Source organism: Mus caroli, unplaced genomic scaffold (assembly GCF_978045245.1).
Source record: "Mus caroli unplaced genomic scaffold, Mus_caroli_1 scaffold_3, whole genome shotgun sequence".
NCBI classification, from domain to species: Eukaryota; Metazoa; Chordata; class Mammalia; order Rodentia; family Muridae; genus Mus; species Mus caroli.
In genome coordinates, this window is record NW_028227258.1 from 13,720,683 (window position 1) to 13,738,141 (window position 17,459).

Here is a 17,459-nt window from a genome sequence, read left to right on the forward strand (position 1 = left end):
GGAGGGAGGGAGGGAGGAAGGGAGGAAGGGAGGGAGGGAAGGAGGGGGAGAAAGAAAGGAAAGGAGGAAGGGAGGGGAAGAGGGAGGGAGGGAGGGAGGGAGGGAGGGAGGGAGGGGAAGAGGGAGGGAGGGAGGGAGGGAGGGAGGGAAGGAAGGAAAGAGGGAGGGATGGAGGGAGGGAGGGAGGGAGGGAGGAAGGAAGGAAGGAAGGAAGGAAGGAAGGAAGGAAGGAAGGAAGGAAAGAGGGAGGGAGGGAGGGAGGGGGAGGGAGGGAGGAAGGAAGGAAGGAAAGAGGGAGGGAGGGAGGGAGGGGGGAGGGAGGGAGGGAGGGAGGAAAGAAGGAAGGAAGGAAAGAGGGAGGGATGGAGAGAGGGAGGGAGGGGGAGAAAGAAAGGAAAGGAGGGAGGGAGGGAAGAAGAAGGAATTCAGTAAGAAAGGGAGGGAAGCAGGCAGGCAGATGTAAGCAGTCTCACAATCCCAGAAGAATAGCCTGCTTACCCTCACAAACAAACCCAGCACAGTGGCTCTGAAACTCAGATTTTGCAAGGACACTGTAGGAATCCCTAGGAACAAGGAGCCCAAGGCATTTATCTCCTGCGGAGAGAGACCCTGACCCTGCAAGGGAGGAACTGCTCCAGCTGGACACAAAGTTCTGAACTTTGGTCCAAGGCTCACGTGTGGAGCTCTTAAAGGCAAACTCAGTCATAAGGGGAGCTGATCAGAACTGTTCCTGAGCCTTGTCTTGGACCAAGGAGGCAAGCTGAGAACAGAACAGGAAGGATCTGCCCTGACTCCTTGGTGATTCCAGCTTGGAAATGCCAGGAATGTGGAAAGAGAATCCCAGGAACTCCTCTGAGCTGTCAGGATCACATGGGGAGTTCCCAGCCACACCGCACCACTGTCTTGCTGTCAGTGTTCCGGCTTGAAGACAAGGAAAAAGATATCACCCTGAGAAAAGAAAGGACTACAAAATCAAGGAGATTAAACACTAGCCAGCACACACAGCAAGAACACTGAATGAGCTCTAAGTCTCCTGGCTCCTGGTAGGGTTAGCCCTGTCTATCTAAGGTTCAGAGATCAGTCTCGTGGCCAGGCCACCAAGGGCCACTGCTTTAAAGGGTTTAACACTTGCTGTAAAGCACTGTTGTGGTTTCCTTAATATCTTCACTGTTTCTATCTTGACTTGTTCTTCATAAGGGGGCAGTGTGGCATAGGAGTGAACTAAGGAAGCAGGGAAAGGAAAGAAATGGATTCATGCTTTCTAGAACATCCTCTGCGCTTCCTCTGCCGCCCTGATGTAACCCCTGTCCACAGGACAAGCTGTCCTGAGGAGGGGACCGCGTGATCCAGGATGCAGAGCCCTGGAGATCCTTCAACCTCCAGGCACAACTCTAACAAAAATATTTCCTTTCGTGCCTTATGGTCAGTGAGAAAGGTCAGATCCTGTTCTAGACGTTAAGTCCTTCCACGGAGACAGAGATGAATCCTGACTGAGAAGCAGAAAGGAAAGCCATTCTGTCATGGCATTAGCGTGACAGGTCTCCAGTGACACAAGCCAGACCCCACAGCCTGGCTTGGGGCTGAGGAAAGGGCCCATGCAGAAGACCCTTAAGAGAGCGGCCACTGGCTCGTCAGGCACACTCTAGGCCCAGAAGGTAGGCACTGGGCTTGCACAATCTGAGGGGGCACAGATCGGGGCAGAGGGGTGGACTTCAAATGGATGCTTCTTGGCCTTTTTGGCTCGTGACCTGGGACAGTTCTCCACCTCTTTCTCTTTTTTTTTTTTTTGTTTTGTTTTTGTTGTTTTTGTTTTTCGAGATAGGGTTTCTCTGTATCGCCCTGACTGTCCTGGAACTCACTCTGTAGACCAGGCTGGCCTTGAACTCAGAAATCCGCCTGCCTCTGCCTCCCAAGTGCTGGGAATAAAGGTGTGTGCCACCACCGCCCGGCTTTCTACCTCTTTCAAACTGTGTCTTCATCCTCAAATTGGAGGCAGCGACGTGTTCTATCCAGGGCTGTACAAGATCTGTACAGTGTGGTACTCGTTTAAATAAAGTTCTGTGTTCTGTCTGTTTGTTGTTTGCTTTGTACCGAGTTGGTATTAGGAGTAAAACAGTCGGGGCTGAAAGAGGCTCGGTGGGTAAAGTGTTTGCTGCATTTAGCGTGAGGACCTGAAGTTCGAATCCCCAGAAATGATGTAAAGCCATACACAGTAGTAGCACGTATCTATTATTAGTCCAGAGCTCCTGTGGTGAGATGGAGGCAGAGAAGGGGATCCGCGTGTGTCACTGCATAGCATATGGTCTGCCAGGAGAGCTGCAGGAGATGCCCTCTCTACATCATCACACCCCACTCAGGCCCAGCTCCCACTACCTGCCTGATCTCTGCTGTACACAGGCAAGTAACACATCATCTGAGGATGCAAGACCTTCTGTGCTCTGGCTGCAGGACGCCTTACAGACAGAACACCACTACTGTTTAGAATGTTATTCCGTAAACAATCTGCCCAGCTCCCTTCCCACCCACAGCCCTGGCGTGGCTTCTTAGCCGTGTGCGTATCTATACGCCTGTCTTCTCCCAGTGGGAGCTGACTTATATCCCATTTCCGTCAGGAGCCATCCATGTCCGCAGTATTCTTCTGCTTGGGGCCTTCTGCTCAGTCCTTTGGTTCATCTTTTTTAGTTACGTTTTCTGGGTCAGCATCACATTTCCTCAGATAAACTCATCATTTGGGGTTCCTGTGAGTCAGGCATGGGATAGCCCCACAGAACAGCTCTGACTTAACGTGACCTCTCATATGACACACTGTTGAGTCATAAGCCTCCGTCCTCCCCTGACAACCATAAAACATTAGCACAAGGCATACACAGAGTGTCCTTGAGGGAGGGGCCGGGTCGTCAGAGGCGGTTGATAAATGTTTAGAATACGAAGATGCAGATGCTGAACTCTTCTTCTTTTTGAGAAACGTTACAAGGGGAAAAAATAAAAGGCCCACAATTATTTGGCAAGCCCTATGACTAGACTCCTGTGCATCCATGTTACTTGGCCTCTGAGACAGGTAACTTGCTTCAAGATATGAGGTTGGGACCTGCTGTAGCAAGAAGGAACCAGGAAGCCCTGAGCTCTGACCACAGTACTTATTTACAACGATTTACAAGGTGGAATTTAAGCCAGCATGATTAAAAGTTAGAGATTCTTTAAGGCCATAGGAATTTTTTTCTGACACACTGTAGAGCTCACAGAAACAGTATGGTAATCAAGGAAAAGAGGTGGGAGCTGGAAGAGGGTTCACTTGAGGTGTCTCTAGTTATTACTTCTTGGTTCTCCTGTCCTTTATTTGAGACATCTTGGTCTCTCAATCTGTGATGGGCTGTGACTCCAGAAGACATCCTTTGTTCTTGATTCCTTCCAGTTTCCTGCTGAACACAGCAGTCCCCTATTGAATTTTCCAAACGTTATAATGCTAAAGTGAATTTGACAAAATTCTACCTCAGGCCAGCATGTGTTCATTATAATACTCTAGCTGTTAAATTAGCCTGAAGAGGGCAGGGCTCTTGAGTGGTGGGTAGTGACCATATTGAGAGAAATCAAGCCCCCAGAGAGGAGACTACAGGGTTCTGCGACTCTGTGCCATTTTCCCAGAACCTTGTCCTCAGAAGGTAAAATGTAAAATGTGCTTCTAACCTTTGCACACAGGAAATACCCAATGGTTACTCAGAGCTGAAGCTTTCTCGGGTTTCTAGAACAAGATGTCAGAGGCAAACCCAAAGAAGGGGCAAGAAAGAGGATTTACAATGCTGGCTGTATTTAATACAGGAGTGCTCCTGGGGCAGTATGGGAAGAAACAGACAGAGATGGCTGGGCTGCGATGGGCCTGGAGGGAGGGTATGCTTTGAATGAATGAGCATTGAACTGACTGCAAAGAGAGGCTTCTGAAACACTGAGATGCCAACAGAAAGAAGGAACAGGACAACAAACGGCTTCATGCCGAGAAGCAAAAGAAGACAGACTCCTGACAAGGCTGTGGAGGAGAAGGTACCGAAGAGAGTGGGACACAGAGATACAAGGCAGACATGGTGGCCTTCTTGGTGCCTAGCACTCCCTGAGAAGGGGGTGTGGAGGATTAATCTGAATTGCTATCTTTATTATATTAAGGACCACTTACGGAACCAATGCGGTTCACCCTTGGGTGTATATGGCATTTCCAGGGAGGATCAACAGAGGGGTGAGAATCTCCTAAGAGGCAAGACATCTCCCGAATGCTGTCAGCACCATCCCATGAACTGTGGAAAGGCCAAAGGTGCCCGAGTGCCAGTCTCCTTTCCCTCCTCCTGGTCCTCTGAGATGTGGGTGAGTACCCTTACACGCCTGCCACCACAGGCAAGATAAATCCTGCCTTCCTTAGTTACCTTTTAGGTGTCTGATCACACTAATAGGGAAATGAACACATACAGGAGGGGACAAGCCCAGTGACATTGCTGGGGCAGCTGCTCAGGGGTCTTGGCACTCATTCGTTCCCAGCCTGCCTGAGAACAAACGTCTCCTCCAACCCACAGAGTCCCATTGCACCAGGAAGCATCCGGGTCAACAGTTACTCAATGACCTCAAGACAAAGTACACATGTCCCAAACTCAGGTCTACACTGGTGCCTTGTTATGTGCCATCTGATGAGAGTCCCTGCCCCTGCACACTGATACTGGAGGAAAGGTCATGAACGACAGCAAGCTGGCCATTCCACAGGACAATGCTGTGGCATGCTTTTCTTCTTCGAGTATTTGATTGCTGGGGCACACGGTTAGCAAACACTGCACTCAGGCTCCTGAGCCACAGAGCATCAGCACTAAGCGAGACCACAAGGGCTGGAACAAAACATATAACCTTGGTTTGCTTCTTTGGTCTTTTTGTTTTAAAGTATGCACATGTTACATGTGTGTGTGTGTGTGTGTGTGTGTGCATATATGTGTATGTGTATATGTGTGTATGTGTGCATGTCTATATATATGAGAATGTATGTGTGTGTGCATGTGTGTATATGTGAGAATATACATGTGTGTACACGTGAGAATGTGTATGTGTGTACATGTGAGAATATACATGTGTGTGCATGTGAGAATGTGCATGTGTATACATGTGAGAATATACATTGTGTGCATGTGTGAATGTGTATGTGTGTACATGCATGTATGTGTGTGCATGGGTGTACATGTGAGAATGTGCATGTGTGTTTGTCTATTCATGGGCATCACTGCACTCACACGCTTGCCTGCCTGCACCCATCCTTCTTCTCTTCTTCTCTCCTTTATTTTTTCCTACCTCCCTACCTTCTCTTCTTTATATCCAATGGAGCAAAGACATTTCACTGATGGAGAACATGAACAATGTTAAAGGCTTGGGTTCTGTTCCCAGTTTTTCTCAGACCCAGCAGATCTCTCGATTCTACAAATGGCGGTAGGAACCCTTGAAAACAAGGGGCCCTAGAAGAGGGAGACAATGTGTCATGAGGAACATTTTGTACACACGGGATGCTGGCCCTGTGTTGTAGGACTCTTATTGGGCTGACTGTCATTATGGCATGACACAAATGTGTAGTCATAAATGTTATAAAAATGAGTCATGAATGCTAACGTCATCTGTCAGAGATAGGAGTCACTGACAGAGTTTGGTCTGAAGGAAGAAGGTAGTTCACAGAAATCAACAAGGTGAGTGTAAAGATTTTCAATTTGTGTTGAACACAGCAGACGCTCCAGACCTCCAGTGACAGAGACGGATGCCACTCACCAGCTCTCAGGTGGCTCTGTCAGCCTCCTCATCACTGCCTGTTTATACTCCAGAATCTCACGCTACCATGGCACCAACAGCAAGGCTCAGGTTCTGTCTCTAGGGTGCTTGGTGCATTTCTGGGGCTAAGAGGACAATCTGCTTCAATATAGCATGAACCCCTCCCAAGTGAAACTGAGTTCTAAGACGAAGTGCTAATGTTTTCCTAGTACTTACTATGCACCAAATGCTGACTGAGTTGTTCTCTAAGCATGTGTCTTTGCACCTTCGAACCCTTCCCATAGCAAAGGTACTGACTCCTCAGACAGATGGAAATTCCAAGATACAGAGAGGTTAGCTAAACTGCCCGGGGTCACACAGCCTGAAAGTCACAAAGGATTAAGTCTGATTCCCTCTCATGCTCTAAGTCCTCTCTCTTTCTGTGTACTTTGGCAAGCATGTGGTTTGAGAACTGTGGATCAGTTAGCTCGCAGAAGACGGTCAGAGCCATTGTGACCTTGCTCTAGTTTTGCTTGTCTGTTGGAGCATCTACATCGAATTATGGAGAGCGCATGAAACAACAGCAGAAGTGCTCACAGCACAGTGACCTGATGGCAGGAAGAACTAAGGTGCTGCTCCCTTCAGCCTCTTCCTCATGTTGGAAAATTGGGTACCCATTTGTTGTTGACTATAACATGGCCTCCATGGGCTCATATGTTTAAACATTTGGGCTTCATCAGGTGGCTCTAATTCAGGAAGTTTGGAGCCCTTGGGAAGTGCAGACTTGCTGAAGGAAATCACTGTCTCTGGGGAAGACCTTGAGGCTGATAGCCTAGCTCTGCCGCCTGTCTTCTGTCTGTGTTCCTGCTCCTTAGGGCAAGCAGCCTGACACTTGTGCCGCCACAGCCTCTGGCCACTCTGCTACCACGTTGTCCTCAGCACAGATTGCACCCCTCAAAGTCATGCATCAGATCGGTCTCTTCCTTCCTCAAGTATTTGGTCACACCAAGAACACTGACAGCACACTCCTTCTAGCCGCTGCCCACTCTGCTGGCACACCTTGGCCACAGCCACTAGAGGCTAAGCACCATGTGAGCAAGCCTAGATTCCTCTTCTTTGAGGTCCAGATTTTCAAAAGCCACTGGACTTCTCCAAACCTCAGTTTCCTCATTTATTAATTTCGTCAAAGTCTAAAGTAGCACGTCCCAGGAGACTAAAGGAGTGTCTCGCACCAGTCCATGTGAGATGGGAAGAAGAAAGAAGAAAATCCCTAGCTTCTTGTTGTAGTTATCACAGGCCTTTGCAACAGCCCTAAGCAATTATATTGTATGTGAGTGTATGTGTATGTGTGTATGTATATATGTGTGTTATACACATATATATGTACATATACACACATATATTTGTATACACACATATGTGCTTTTTGGCAGAAAGACAGAGAAGAGGCAAAGAGAGAAAAGCAAGCTCTTTGACCTTGAGACCTGGCTTTTCAAATATTCCTGCTCGTAAACCATGGGATAGACGCATTGCAGATCAGACGTTAGAACATACAAACATACACACACACACACACACACACACACACACACACGAGGATTAGTACATGATGCTCAAACCTATCAAATACAATACATGCTGGTGTTTCTTTCTTATTAGATATTGGGTTTTTTTTAATGTATCGCTTACAGTCTTGCCACACCACCTCCTCTTTGTTCATCTTCAGTGGCTGATAATCAACTATGGTCTGGAAATATGAAACAGGACATTCCAGAAGTAAAGAACTCATAACGTTACGGGACACAGCTGTCCAGCACATCCCCGCTCTTCCTTTAGTTACCATGAAACTTGTGGGTTAAACTCATGGTCAGGCTGTCACAGCGGCTCTAGCTGGGGAATCCTTACATTAGTTAGCACTGACTCCAAAGGGCAAGAGTACTTATGCTGGCAACTGATGTGACAAAGAGACGCCATTAAGCACTATTTTAAATAGGGAGGCGGGGGCGGGGGGGGGGGGAGAGACGCAGATGTTGAAGTTGATGAGCTCTGAACAGTTCCTGTTGCTAATCTAATTTATACAATAAATTCACCTGTATGTATAGGGTTTGGTACTATTTAGTATAAGCTGTCTATCTTGGAGTACGTTAATGGACTGCAGCCTACACGCTGAATCACCCTACGGAACAGGAAGTCTCCTGGAAGACTTTAAAAGCGTAGGTTCACAAAGCCTTTCACCTTTTGTTTTGTTTTGTAAGACATTGCAACACAGAAGAAATTCCAGCTGGTTTCTGGTCCCCGTGCCCATAGATCACGTGGTATGTTGTTTGACAATAAATACAGTTTTGTGTGTATGTTGGTTATTGCAGCTGATCAGGTTGTTGACAAGTAGGATTTCAAAACTACTCCTTAAGCAGGGCTTGGTGCTCTTCGGAAGGAGCGATTGTATGTCTCCCAGGTCTTCTCACTGAGTACCAGTGAGCAACTTCCTCCATCGTCAGGGAGCCGCGTACATCACAGCCTCAGGGCTGCTGAACTATGAAAAGGATGCTGCCCTGACTTTCCAATCATGGCAATTCAATATTCACAGCACCACCATCGCCACCCTGAAGAAGCAGTCTACTGACCCTGACCTGTACACTTTCCTATCCGACTGAGAGTACAGCCAACCGTTCCGGCTCACGGTTGGACTCTTTCTCCAGTGGGATAGCAAGGTCTGCAGTCCTGGGCCCTTCCTGCTGTGCTGCAGCAGCTTTGGGTATTTCTACCATCACCTTGTTACGAGTTACTGTTTAGATTTATTTGTTCCACGTAATGTGCATCGAATGTCTGGCATGCATGCACTTAGGCACACCATGTTTGTATCTGGTGAGTGTAGCGCTCAGAAGAGGGAATCTGATCCCCTGGAACTGGAGTTCAGGATCCTTGTGAGCCACGATGTGGGTAGCAGGTATCAAACCTTGGTCCTCTGCAAGAACAAGTGCTCTTAACCGCTGAGCATCTCTCCAGCCCTCTACCATCACTTTTGATCCTGCTGTTTCTCACACTTAAGATATCTTCTCTCACACACATAATTTCTTCCTTTTCTTCCAGACTACACCCCAGACTTTCTAAGACTCTCCTCCTCCTCCTCCTCCTCGATTTCCTCTCTGGAAGTGAGACAATGCTCATGAATCCATGCACACACACACACACACACATAAACAAATACATATCACACACACACACCACCACTTGCCTCTTAGAACTGTTTGTAAATGCTTAGACTGACTTTCTAATATTTCAAAAACATTTCTTAGAGACGTTGAGACTTACTCCTCTATGAGTACTCCTTACTTAAGGTTTATCATTTTTTTTCATTTAAGTACCTAAATCACACAACTATTAGAGACACGCCAGTTTTAAGTGCCCCAGCTCCACATCCTGAGAAGCAGTGACTATGACTGTAGACCCCAGAACTGACGGTTTTTCTAATATCCATCATTTGGGAGACATTTGTGCTAGACAACTGAATTCTTACAAGAGTAGCATCTGAGAGCTTCCTCACTGGGATGCCATGAGATGCTCTCATGGAAAAAGCTCTACGTTACGCACAGTTAATCCATGATTCTGTGTCGGCTACTGTCGGCTACTGTCCTGTGTCGGCTACTGGCTTCATTCACTCATCCTTTCATTGTTTCTGCATTTCTCTCTGTAACACACACAGACACAAACACACACTCATACATATATACCAATCACCACACACATACACACACACACACATCACACATACACAAATACATGCACCACACACAGACACACACATATAAGCACACCACACACACAAATACACACCACACACACGCACGCAAATACGTACCACACACATATACAAGTAAACACACCACACACAGACACACACACACACACATGGTCACACACCACCCACACATACACATTCACACATACACACACCTTTCCCTTTCCCATTTCTTTGGCTACTTACATCCTGGAAAGAACTGAAAGGCCATCCATTCGACATCAGATTAGGAAATTTATCACCCTCAAAAGATGAAATTGTGCGCTTCAGGTCACTTGAAAGAAAACTTTCAAAAGATCTGGAGACCCCAAGTCTGCCATTAAAGAAATTAGAAGCTAGAAATCTTAAACCGTTACTACCTGGCTCTTCAGTTTCATTTCCCTCTTCCTCACTTCCTGTCTTCCACCAAATCCCTCTGTCTCACCACCAGGGGAACTTCCCGAGGTCCTCAGCACCCACTGTCCCCTTGTCACTAACCAATTCCCCAGCCTGTTACACTGGAATCCCATAACTTCTCCTATGCTTGGCAATTTCACTGTTTATTCTGTTTTTTTTTTTTCTTACCCAACACCGCACCTGTTGAAACCACACAAGCCCTTTATTCTAAACTCTTCCATAATTGCCAGCAAACTCACACACGACAATGAAGCCTGTGCCGGTTGTAGACCCTCCCTGACTCCCTGGGGGACAGAAGCCCTTTCTACCTCTTGCTGTGTGGTATAGACAAAGTGCCGGAGGTGGGCGTTCTTGCAAGCAGACAGGTAATTCCACAGAACTCATGGCCAAGCAAATAATCAGCCTTACAAACTAAGCAGGAGGCGAGTTCACCTCGCTGACAGACCTCTTCACACTAACCTTCTGCCTTTACCAGAAGTGTCAATAGCCTGTGTGGTGCCCGGGAAGGAATGATAACTTCACCCTTGCCCTTCCATATACTTGTAACATGCGAAAGGGAGAGTGAGGTGGTTAAAGGAGAGGGCTGGTCAGGAAAGATATCGGCAAACACACAAACAGGTTTGAGTAGGGCTTGGGAGTTCATTTTGTTGGTAAAACTTGCCTTGCAAGCTTGTGCACCTGAGTCTGGGCCAAAGAATATACATTTAAAAAGCAGAGCATGGTGGTGCCCACCTGTAATCCTGGTCCTCAGGAGACAGAAATAGGTGGATTCCCAAAGCCTACTGGTCAGAAATTTAGCCTCCTTGGTGAGCACCAGTCCCCTGAGAGACTGTCACACAAAACAAAACAGTGTCTGAAGAATAATATCTGAAGCTAGCCTCTGACATACACACACACATACACACACACACACACACACAGAGAGAGAGAGAGAGAGAGAGAGACAGACAGACAGACAGACAGACAGACAGACAGACAGACAGACAGAGACAGAGAGACAGAGATCTGTACACCTGCACACTCACACAGACACACAGAAACCTGACACATGCAATCACACACACAAACACACACACACTTCAAACAAATCAAAACTGCCTGTTACAGGTGACAGCATCAAGTATGTACATTCTTGAGGCCGTATCGTAGCCGACCACCAACAGGGAAATGACATAGGGCACATTGCTTAAGCCCTGAATCTGGTTTCTCTACCTGACTGAGGCAGGATAATTAAAATACCAGTCTCCCACAGTTACCATGGGGATGAAATAGATTAACACTCATAAAAGTGACTCAGGGCAATGCTGGGCACCTATTGGGCACTACATAAATACTTACTTATTTAACACCCTTGTTTTAAACCATCTTCCTGGGTATCTTCTACCTTCAAGTCCTAGAAACATAATGGTAATTTCTATCCACACCACATACACTGAGTAGCCAACATGTTCTGAAATCTGCAATACTTTTCTTTTTCCACATAAACCACAGGAAGTCTTGATCCTCTGTTGCTATGTATTTGGGATCAAAGAGCCTCCACCTTGCTTCCCTCTCCTTGGTGGCTGACTCTGGACTCCCAGGCTGCCTTCATTGCCCAGGTCCTTTCTGAGGCCCCTCTGCTGGCCAAGCCTTACACCTGTGCTCCTCCATGGATCCTCCTGCCAACCACACTTATGTTCACTTTCGGGGTAAAGTGAGAGTCTGTGGTCTGCTGGAGTTCAAGACCATTTTCTCCCCGCAGAATCCCTCAAAGGCTTCTAAGCACAGGACAAATGCCTGGATTCATGATTCAAGCTTCTTCCCATGAGTTCAGGATCTGCACTCTATGTAGATATCTGAAAGGATCTTAACCTGACCAAGTCTGACCCCAAACTCCTGACCCTCACACATACTCACTCACTCACACACACACACACATACACACACACACATGCACATACAAACATAGCACACATACACACAGCACACACACACAAACATAGCACACATACACACAGCACACACGCACAAACACACACATTCACAGCACATACACACACTCACAAACACACATTTACACACTCTCTCACACACACATACATACACACAGCACTCATACCCACAGCATACTCTCACACACACACACACACACATTTACACACACACATACATACACACAGCATTCATACCCACAGCATACACTCACACACACACACACACTCACATACACACACACACACACAAACACACAGCACACGCACACACCCCGTAGCACCTCCTCTCCCATCTTCGTTATTTCTTTAATCACATTCTCCACCTTCCCCTCTCCTCTCAGCATTATCAAGGCAAATGGTATCATTTCTTCACGCTCACACCACCTTCTGGAGAAAGGGTATCATCATTCTTTGCCCAAGCTAGACTTGAACTCTATATAATCCTCCTGCCGCGGCCACCCAAGTGCTATGTTTATAATCCTGAGCTGGGCAGGTCCCTCCAACCCCATCTTTAAAGCACACTGAGGATCTGATGGCTCCTCCAACTGCACTCTTGCTCTTGGGAACTCCCCGAGTCCCAGGATGCCCTCTTAACACAGTTTGTGCTCCTATGCTTTCTCGTCTCAGCATCTCCCCAAAGCAGCAGTAGAGACAGATGTTGTCAATCCCTGGTCCAAACCCTTCAGTCGCTTCTCACCTCACCCAGAAACACCAAAGTCCTTAAGGTTGCATGGCCCTACATAACCTGAGAGGGCTTCTGTCTGATGGCTGACTGGCCTCTTATCTTCCCTCCCTCTGCATCTTCTGTCTGCTGACACATCTCGGAGATCCAGGCTGTCCCTTCAATAGCACGTTACAGCCCTTCTCCAAGGCCATGCGCGACATCACATGCCTTTGGCAATCACAGGCTACACTGTGTGGCACCTCATCTTTCTGCTCGATACATTTTTTAGCACAAGACTTATCTTCTAGGTCCTGCCTGCATTGTCGCCCCCATCAGCACACGTAACTATGAGAACGTGAGCTCTGTGAGTGGGGAATATGTCTGATCTCTTCACTGCTGCCTTCTGACTGCACAGTGAATACCTGGCACACAGTGGACATTTGCTGTCTGCCATGTGATTGGCTGCATGCATGGGAACCATGGCTCACTTGGCTCTGCTTACCTAAGACAGTCATCACCGTCTTCATCAGCTTCATGGGAGCCCTCCGGCGGCTGATGGAGCCACTGGTGTGTGGAGATAAGACGTTGGTTTTCCTTTTAACATACATGTAGATGCGCACATATACCACCACCATGATGAAGAAGGCCAGGAGGTTGGACACAGTCCAGAAAATGAGGTAACTCCTACTGTAAATGGGAGCCAGAGAAGAGCAGGCCGAGATGTTGCAGAGGCAATTCCAGCCCAGTGTGGGGACGGCCCCCATGAAGATGGCGATGGCCCACACCAGCAGAATGAGCAGCGTCACCCGCTTTTTGGTCAAGTTGCTGTGGATTCTCATTCTCATGATGGACATGTGTCTTTCCACAGCGATAACCAGCAAATTGGCCAGGGAGGCAGTCAGGCTGGTGTCTAGGAGCCCCTGGCGGAGGAACCAGCGGTTGACAGTCAACGTTTTTGACACCGGGCCAGTGTTAAACATCAGGAACACGTAAGCAATTCCAGCGAAGAAATCCGCAGCAGCTAAGTTAGCCAGCAGGTAGTAGAAGGGAAAGTGGAACTTCCGGTTTGTGATCACCGCAGCGATGACCAGGGAGTTAGAAAAAAATATAAAGAGGCAGAAGAAGGTCCCCACACACAGGACGATCACGAGCTTTGTCCCTGTCCACTCGTCCGCTGTGTCTGTGTTGCTCCTGTTGTAGAAAAAGTCCATGCGCTTGTCATAGTGACACTCATTCATGGTGGACAAGAACTGTGCCTCCTGGAAAAGAACACAGGGAGACCGGCATCACTCTGGGCGAAGTCACTTGCTAAGCCACCTACTGCCTCTATGACACCCCTCCCCCAGGTGACTCCTTTCAGTAAGTTCACTTCTGGTCTCCTACCCCAGTGCTAGGCCTGCATGCAAATCATTTCCCCAGGTAGGCTGAAAGTTCCGGGAGGGAACTGTGTCTTTTTAACTCACACCAGGATCTAGAGGCTCTGCTCGCCTCCCCCTCCGCCCCCCCCCCCCCGCGACAGGTAACTGAATAGGTGGCTTAGTGAATGAACGGACAGATGATCCAGGAAGCACCCATATGTCAAATGTGCTGTCTTACTTACGATTCCCAGTCTGCACCAGTGACAGTAACAGTGTAACAGGAATCATTAATGAATGTTTTCTGCTGGTAGCATCCAGGCTAAGTTTCTTATTTCTGAGTTCTGATCTGTCATTAAGAGCAGGCAGGTATGCCAGGCATATTCTTGCCAAGATAATGGTGTTGGATTTCTCATCCGTGGCCAAATGCCTTCACCAAGAGATTGATTTCCACCCCTCCAATTCCAGCCTTGATCATCCTATCACCGGCATTTCATTTCAGGATACGGTTACAACCACTTATTAAGCATACGGTGCAGGAATGGAGACTTTGGTCTCAGTCCCCCCTCCCTTATCTTCTCCTTCACTTCTTCCTCATGGTCCCTCTTCTAAATGGCACCAATGTGAACTTTTATCCCTTCAACTCAGTTCCGCTCCCAGGACACACTCTGGCCCACAGGTGGTAGGGACGAGGCCTCGACAGATGTCTCTGACATTTAGGGTTTGTGCAGATATCCAACCCAATGCCCTTGCTAAGTGAAGGCAAGCCCTTGAGACTTGTGTGAAGAGGGGACACCAAACTGTGGTACCAGGCTTATAGGGCTGGCACTGGGCCTTCTAAGCATAAGACCTCTTGGACCCCAAAGGTAGGAGAGCCTAGACAAGGTAAGGCTCTCAGGTGCCAATGTCTCTGTGCTTTGTGTTCGGCCTCCGAGCAGTCTGTGCTCCGTGTGGTCAAAACTATGAAGGATCCCGTCAAAAACCATTGGAGTTGAAGGCCAAGATTCTAACTTCAGAATGGAAGGGAACCCTCATAAAAACAAAACAAAATAAAAAACAAAACAAACAAACAAAAACCAACCAAGACAGGAATCCATCCACTGAAAAACCACAGGCTCAGCAGACCTGTGTTGAGCTATCTGCCCTTTGGAAATGAAGTGTGTGTAACTGGGAAAGTGGAGGAGAAAACCCAAGTTTTGAAACTCCCATAAAGACTAAGTTGCAGATTCCTGAATTTTTAATGGAATAGTTGTTATGACAATAAGAAATCCTTTTGTCTTGAAAAAGTTGAGCTATCACAGGAAAACTATGATTAACAGATCTTATTCCAAGGAGGTCCCTGCTTGCTGCACAAAATTCTATATCTGAGAGAGAGAGAATGGGGGTGGGGGGAGACAAAGCTCACACTGGGAATTAAAGGAAAAATAAAACAAACAAAACAACAACCACCAGCATGAACCATCAAGCAGTAAGCACAAGGTCATGCCATAAAGTTGTGTTAGGACAAGAAAAAGCTCACAGTTTTTCTAATTGTAAACAATTACATACATACAAACATAAACACACAATTCTAAAATCTAAACAGCTAATTTAAAAGGCAGAATTATGGGTCATTTTTTAAAATTCTATTTTTTCTATTTCATCTATCTATCTATCTATCTATCTATCTATCTATCTATCTATCTATCTATCTATCCATTCATCCATCCACCCATCCATCTATCTATGCACAGGATTTCTTCATGCAGCTCTGGCTGTCCTGGAACTCAGGCCTCCAACTCAGAGATCCCGCCTGCCTCTCCCTCCTGGGTTCTGGGATTAAAGCATGCTCCACCACTACCCAGGGATGTTTCAAGACTTAAACAGGAGTTCACAAATATTGTGTTCATTCTGCTTTCAGTTGTACATCCATTGCTCTGAAATATAAGTTTAGTGTTTATAGGGAAAGTCTGGGAAACCTGTGTCTCAGCCAACCTTCACCAACTCTGCTCAATGAGGGTTTTTCAGTCACCGTAAGACTCGCTTCCAAGTTTCCTGGTGGTTCCCAGTGCAGATGAACCATGCATTATCATGTTCTCTAAGCTGGAAATCACCAAAAATCCTTGTCAATTCATAACTAACGGCCAACTGAGCACTTCTTGAACTCTCTCAGACCTTACAACCCGATTCTGTGATCCCAAACAAGGGAGTAAGTCATTTTGCTCCTCAAGTGTTCTCTGCAAGGTACCTCTGGATAATTCAACTTGCCGTGGCTTGAGAATGTGAGGGCCACGATTCAGCACCCACACAGACAGCCTGGAGCCTATTCGATACCTAGAACTTTCTTCCACGTTAATGGGATCACTAGTGTCCAGTTCCCATCCCAGTCTGCTCTGCTCTGACGGAGTGAGGATCTATCTATTATGCTCAGCCTGATAGCGGTGGATTTGATAAATGAATGGGTGATTTGCTGTGTCCCCTCCTCTTAATTGAAAAGTCTGAGTTAGGTGTCTTTACCACTTCACACAGCAGCCACCAAGCTCAGCCAGGGAGCTCCATCACTTATTAACTGCATGTTCTCATTGAGTTAATACCTGCACCGTGGTCTAATTTAATTACTAATATTGTGTGCCCTGGGCCGAGCGCTAGACTAAGCATTTCACATGGGTCGCTACACTTCACCTTCCCAACAGGATGCACAGCCATTTTTCGGAAGAGGAGACACAAGCACCTGCTGGAGGTCACACGGCTGAGAAGCAGATGCCTCTACTCGGGCAGCTTTCCCAGAAGTCCACACTGTGCTGGGCTTCCTCCCCTTAGCCAAAAGCAACACCAGGCAGAACTAAAAATCCCAGTTAAGCCTTATGGTAATGACTATGTTACTGGAAAAGATAATGAATTCACGTTCAAAGACTGCCCCCACAGTATAAAACACAGACGGACATTCTAAAATGTGCACAGCTCTCTAAGCGGGAGCAGCCGGATGCTACACTCCGGCCATTCGCCTCACCCTCTGATTTATACCATTTCTCACCTTCTGACAATCTAGCTGGGGGTCCTGGCTGCTCTCTCCATCAAGAAGGCACTTTAGGAAGGCATGCATTTTCTGTTGTTTTGACACACCCCTGGGCCCTGGAAGAATGTCCAATACACATAAACACACACACACACACACACACACACACACACACATGGTCTCAGCCTTTGGTTCCCTCCTGTTTTAAAATAGTCTTGGGATGGAGGGGGAAAAGACATTTAAAAAATACGTGTTTGATTTTTACAGTACGTGGGAGCGATATGGTCACATCAACAACGCTAACTTTTATTTCCGAGACATCTCAGCTACGTTTGTTTTTATACCAAAGGGTTAGAGGATTTAGAAGTTCTGACCCAGACCCACAGGAGACACCAAACGTTGGAGCAATGACCACAACTTCAAACTCCAGTAATGTAAGACTTCATAAAATGGTGGTTTGGAAAGTCTATATGCGGAATCCAAATGAAAACTTCACTGGCAAAGCTCTCATTTAGATTCT

At 47.1% G+C, this 17,459-nt stretch overlaps 1 protein-coding gene across 1 annotated transcript in view; it reads right to left on the bottom strand.

Moving 5' to 3' along the window:
• The window catches only part of Lpar3 (lysophosphatidic acid receptor 3), a 66,736-nt gene that overhangs the window by 33,495 nt on the left and 15,782 nt on the right, over nt 1-17,459 (bottom strand). The window contains exon 2 of the mRNA XM_021158195.2: nt 13,092-13,848. Coding sequence (XP_021013854.1) covers nt 13,092-13,827 — 736 coding nt within the window. The 5' untranslated portion in view covers nt 13,828-13,848. The remainder of the gene's footprint in view (nt 1-13,091; nt 13,849-17,459) is intronic.